The 6,254-nt window shown below is 37.2% G+C and overlaps 1 protein-coding gene across 4 annotated transcripts in view; it reads right to left on the reverse strand.

The window, feature by feature from the left end:
- Positions 1 to 856: 856 nt before the first annotated feature.
- LOC103131982 (LIM/homeobox protein LMX-1.2-like) overlaps positions 857 to 6,254 on the reverse strand; it is a 52,662-nt gene continuing 47,264 nt past the window's right edge. For all 4 annotated transcript variants that reach the window (XM_016667073.1, XM_016667071.1, XM_016667072.1 and 1 more), the window contains 2 exons: positions 3,350 to 3,514; positions 857 to 2,137 (listed from right to left, as the gene is read on the reverse strand). In XM_016667073.1, the coding sequence (XP_016522559.1) occupies positions 1,980 to 2,137; positions 3,350 to 3,514 (323 nt within the window). In that variant the 3' untranslated portion in view covers positions 857 to 1,979. The remainder of the gene's footprint in view (positions 2,138 to 3,349; positions 3,515 to 6,254) is intronic.

A 6,254-nucleotide genomic window follows, 5' to 3' on the forward strand; every position in this document is an offset into this window, starting at 1 on the left:
TTGTGTTTTATTAGAGAAATAATATTTTATGGTCCCAGTAATAAAAAATACTTTGTGGTATCCTGATATAGTGATGTAGTTATGTTAGTTGTGTTACCAACCCCACGCTATTCGAAGTAGTAGACATACCAGACCATTGGTGTACTTGGTCCTCGAGAGCCAGCATTCTGCATGTTTTAGTTCTCTCCCTGGTTTGACAGACCTGGATCCAATGATGGCTCATTAGAAGGCCTACTGTTGTCCAGATGAACACAGAGGTATTTATGTTCCTCAGCCACCTCCACTACTCCTCCCATGATGGAAATAGGGTTTGAGGTAACCCCGTTTCTCCTGAAACCTACAATCATTTCCTTTGTTTTGATCACATTCAAGATGAGATTATTGTTCCCACACAATGCCACAAAATGGACCACCAGATCTCGGATACATCCGGAAACTGCAGAGTCATCTGAGTTTTTCTGTAGATGACAGAAACCAGACTTGTACTGAACTCTGAAGAGTAGAAAGTGAAAAGGAATGGTGAAAGTACAGTCCCCGGTGGTGCTCCTGTGTTGCTGACCACCTGGTTAGGCACACAGTCCTTCAGCCTCACAAACTGTGGTCTGTTTGTGAGGTAATCATAGATCCGGGTGATTGGTGAGGCCTCCCCTGTGTCCTCTATAGTTTCTGACTAAGCAGATCAGGTTGATTTGTGTTATTATGTACAGGATAAACAGGATAAACCAAAGAACATTATCCTCACAGTCCTGCCTGCTTTGTCCAGATGACAGTGGATTTGTTGGAGCAGGTGTATGACGGTGTCTTCAACTTAAAAGCAACAACAAAAAGCAAACGGGAGCGGAACATAGACATATACACTCTCACCCGCACCTGCACAATCAGAAAGGGCAAAGGAATAGGTCTATAGTCGTTGATTACTGATGAGTTACTTTTCTTTAGCCCATCAGCAGCATTTAGCCATGATTAATAATTTCACAAATATTTCATCAACAAAACCTATTTTTAACTGTAAGTATACTTTGATTATTTATGTTGTTTAACATTAGTAATTTATTTCTTTTATGCTTCACACCATAAAATGGGCATATAAGACACAAATATATTCAATGCAGATGTCTGACCATATGATCATCTTTAGCACTCTACCGCAAATTTAGAGTAAAAACACTGGAGAAAAAAGTTACTGAACCAGGCTGTTATACCAGGGGTGGCAAGTGCTATGCTATGCTTTGGATTCAGTGAAGTTGTGTACAGCAACTGATCATGGACAGCAATTTTTGATTTGATTGATGTATACAGCACTTACTTTATTTTAAAGTGTAGCATCACTTTATTTTTAAAACTTCCAGTGATAATTTAGTCAGTTTAATGAAATCACAGGATTGTAGAAGAATGCATTGTTTATTTAAGGTATCAACATTTGTTGAGTCTTTTAAGACACATTGTCTTAAAATTAGAAAGTAAATAGCAATGTAACAACAGTTTTCTCAGACAATACAACCATCCAAATACTTATAGGAATAAAAGGAGTTTGGGGCTTAACGTGTACAACAAAACTTCATCATTTAAAAAATAAATATTTACATTTGATGCCCATTTAAATGTAACATGGATGCTGGTGAGAGATAAATAGTTGTCCATTTTAAAGGGCAATTCTGGATATTCTTTAGGATGTAAATTACATTTCACACACATACAAGAACAAATCCAAATAGACATGTCAGTAGAATTATATTTACTAACAGTTACCTTCTTATATGAAATGTCCTTAGAATAAGAAAATATCTGATAGATTTGGGATCTCTTTACACATGCTGACTGACAGAAGCTTGAACATGTTTGAAAGTAGTTTTTTTTTTTTTTGCTGCATTAAATTCCCCAAATCAAACACAATCAGTCAATTTTATCTTTAACTTTGTCTATTTGTGAATTGTTTGGAAGATATTTATTCAGCAGCATGAGATAATGATGGCCAGGTCTCAGGAAGCAAAGTAGGAGCTGTGCATGGAGTAAAGGCTGTCTATTGGGTTTCCTGTTTGTGCCTGTAGGAAGCCTCCACCTGGAAAGGCAACAAAGGACTCACTTACACTTGTCATAGAGGTGTAACTCTCATTGTCATGGAAAATGGAATCCATACCTAGGCAAAGGAGAAATAACACAGAAAAGTGAAAAATAAAGCAAGACAGCATGTACAGCACCCCAAAATAGCAAACACTTTATTTTCTTTATTTTGACAATTCAATATTAAATGTGTTTTAGCGACAAAATAGCAATGGTGGAGAAGTTGTCTTCCATCAGAACTCTGGGATTTCATGCTGCATGTGGAACTAACCTTAGCAAGTCACTGTAAACCTTGCCCTCAATATTCTAATGAGTGAAGGAAGGAAGAAATGCAGCATCTGCAAAAGCACAGTGCAAATACATACAGATAAACTAGACCAGCACCTACATAAAACACATGTTGGAAATACTCTCTGTGTTTTTACAAAGTACAGTACAATTGGATGGTTTGGTTAGAGCTAAGTCACAGTATTGTGTTAAAGGTTGTTGATTTATAGGAGATCAATCACATCTCTTCATAGAAAGCATTAAAACTGCAGTGTATAACTTTCATAATGAATGTTTTTCTCATATTTGTTAAAACTGTCGTGACGGACTAGCATGAGACAGATAATCTGTGAAAAATATTAACCTCCTCCCAGTGCTGTGATTCCAAACTGCAGAAAAGCACCGTTCCACACCAGAAACAACCAATCAGAACCAGGAAGTGTCTCAACACTTCCTGGTTCTGTAAGGAACTTGTAAATTATGCTTGTGTACGGGCTGCACAATGTACTAATGGAAGAGAAACAACTTATAGTTCCAGGAAAATTGTGTATTTGCCATCATTGGTGGCCATGCTAACTAGGTGAACTTCAAATAGGTTCATGAGAAAATAACATTACATGAAAATACAACATCTCAAGACAGGAAGGCAAAGATTGGGCACAAATAAGTTATCTAAATGCAAGAAAAAACCTTCCAAATTGGCTAAGTCAATGTATTGGAGAGGCCATACCAAAGACCATAGAATATTTGAGGGTTGCACTAAAAATGTGTCAGAAAAATCTTTTACACCAGATTTGTCAGAAGGAGTGGACCAAAATTTCAGCAAACTTCATAGGAACCTTGTAGAAAGATAACCAGAAAATTTGACTTAAATCAGGTTGTTCAAAAGTAATTATAACGCATGTTAGGGAAAATTAAGTTAATTTTTGAAAAGAAAGATGGAAAAAATGTCTCTTGAAATTTAAAGAAATCAGAAAAATGCAGAATAAGAACTTTAAAATATCTTGAAAATGATGCTAACCATAGGGATTCATGTGGTCACCAGGCATTTGAGGTGGCGTGAGGCCCTGCTGGAGGCAGTCTATGTTGTACCCACAATGCTCTATGGTCACCAGCTGGGGCCGGGTTGGAGGCAGAGACCCTGAGAAGTTGCTGAGCAGACCATCCATACAGCCAGATATTACTTCTGAAAAAGTGAAAAGCAAATAGTCAAAACAGTTTTCTCAGCTCAACTTTTGTTCACACATTGTGCGGTCGTTTTATGAATATGAAAACCCATTCCTAAATATGGGTTATATTTTTATAGTTCATGCTCTACATTTAATTCCCTTACTGGAGTTCTTTTTTACCCTCAAGTTGATTTCTTGATTTCTTTAAAGCAAGAGCTGTTTTGCCTTAAAGCTGCAATGTAACTTTTATAAAAATATATGCTTTTTATTTGTTAAAATTGCAGTCATGACAGCATAATGTGAGACAAGTAATCTGTATATAAAAAAACCTCTTCAACCTCCTTCTAGTGCTACTATTGCAATCTGCAAAAATGTATCTTTCTTGTGTCAAAGCCAGGAGGAAGGTCTTAGCGCTAAATGTAAAAGAAAAAAAAAAGAGCTGCTAAATGTGCTAATGGCAGAGAAAAATTTGCCACAACAGGAAAACTATATTTCTTCCATGATAACTAGTCTGAGCATTTGTGGCAAGCTTTGTTATCAGGAAGAAGCTGTAACACAGCAGAAGAAAATGGGTAGGAGGTGAGCAGCTCATACACAAGCCTGATCAACAGAGCTAATGTGACAGCTCCTTTTACCCATCCCATCATGCACACAGTCGAGGCCAGTCAGTTGGATTTCATGACATTTATTAACAGCGCCCTCTGAAATTAGTGGTTGAGAAAACACAAATGGCGTAGTGAGCCTCCCGACTGGTTAACCTATCGCTCACAGCAGAGCACTGAACAGACTGCGCAATCCGCAAACAGTTATTACAGTGAATCTCGACAACATATTTTTTGTGACGTGATCGTATAATGGTTTCAAGAATACATTTTTAAAATTAATTGAAGACAATTTATTTTTGTTTTTTGAAATAACAAATTAGAAAAATAAATACAAACAGCGGTCAAAATTAATTATTAATTTACGAAAGAGCACCCTCTGGTGGTTCACAGAAAATAAGATGACCACGTCATGTCATCACAGAAACACCTAACAAACAAACTTACAGACTGGCAAACATAACTGACAAACTGACAAACATAACAGACAAACTGACAAATATAACAGACAAACATAACTGACAACATAAATTACTGACATTTAATGTAACAATTACCTGAAATTAGCGGTTGAGAAAACACAAATGGCGTAGTGAGCCTATCACCTATCACTCTGTGTAATGCAACAAAGATCCAAGTTAACCCTTGAACACAACCTCCAACACCACTCAGAAGATAATCGGATTTGATGACTCACCATCAGTGATGGCATAGTTACTTTGAAAAAGTAACTTTAATTGGATTACTGATTACTCCTTGAAAAAGTAACTTAGTTAGATTACTGATTACTTGATTTGGAATGTAACGAAGTTACATTAAAAGTAACTTTTTTAGTTACTTTCAGCAGCTGCTAACAACTACGCTCTGCCACCTGTGAAAATTACGTTGATCTTTGCCAATACAAAAGAAACCTTTAGTAATTTGTATATTTTTGTGTGTTCCACTATTGTCTGGAAAACTATAAAAAGGACTTTGGATTCCCCCATCCCCCTCACCCAAAGTCCAGGTTCTGCATTACGGCCCTGCGTTTGGTGTCAGAGCGCAGCACACAGAGCTCCTCCTGTGGCTCCACAACTCAGAAGGCTGCACAGATTTGTGACGCTTATCTTAATATTAATAGTTATAATAGTGTTTGGTTGTACAACTTTACGGACTCGTTCATCCGTGGCTGTTTTCACGTTTATTGCGCTGTTCATGTTAGTCTCGATGTTTGCCGTTTTCTGGAGCGCTTGAGGTAATTCACAGGCGGGGTGCAACTACATATTATTCAGGTGGATGCGAAAACATACTGGATTTGAAATAGCAACGCGTTAGATTACTCCTTACTGAAAAAGTGGTCCGACATGGTCAGTCTAAGTAACGCATTCCTGATATCGCTGCTCACCACAGCAGAGCGCTGAACAGATTTGCGTGGAATTCTCAGTTTCCCCCCATATTTATAGGACACCAGTAGGGGGCGCCAAAAACCACCACTTATAGGACAATTATGAAACATATTTTAGCAGGAATTTCATTTGTATATCTAATACCTGTTACACTAAGACCCACCTCTTGACTCTGATTGGCTATTTCTGGCTGATGTGTGTATTTCTGACTTAGCACTGGGAGAAGGCAGAGGAGGTACATTTTTTTCAGAGATTATTTGTCTCATAATATACTGTAATGACATTGTGACATTTATAGTAGCTTCATGCAACACTCCAGAAATGTTCAACAAAAATGTGATATTGATAAGCAGACAGGTAACCTGAAGACTTTCTAGCATGAAACACAGCTATACATTGGGGTGAAAGTCTGGACTGCGTTTCCAGTTCATGTAGGAAAATTATGTCCAAAATTCCCTCAATAATTATTTTATCATCAGAGCTCAGTAATTTGATATTTTCCTCATGTGAAAAATCATTTACCTACCTGTTTAAAAATTGAGAAACTTCTCCTTACATCATTAAAGTAAAACAATTCGTTGCAAGTTACCCCAACTATTTATACTCATAGGCTGCATATTCCAATGTAGGTACTTTTTCTGATGCCAGGCGTAAAAGAAAAAAATACAGTGCAAAAAATCAGCAACAATATTGGTTAATATAGACGCTTTAATAAACTGTACTGCTAAACTGAAAAGCTAAAAAAGCAAAGTGAGTGTTGAGTTACAATG

Source organism: Poecilia formosa, unplaced genomic scaffold (genome assembly GCF_000485575.1).
Source record: "Poecilia formosa unplaced genomic scaffold, Poecilia_formosa-5.1.2 Scaffold891, whole genome shotgun sequence".
Classification (NCBI taxonomy): domain Eukaryota; kingdom Metazoa; phylum Chordata; class Actinopteri; order Cyprinodontiformes; family Poeciliidae; genus Poecilia; species Poecilia formosa.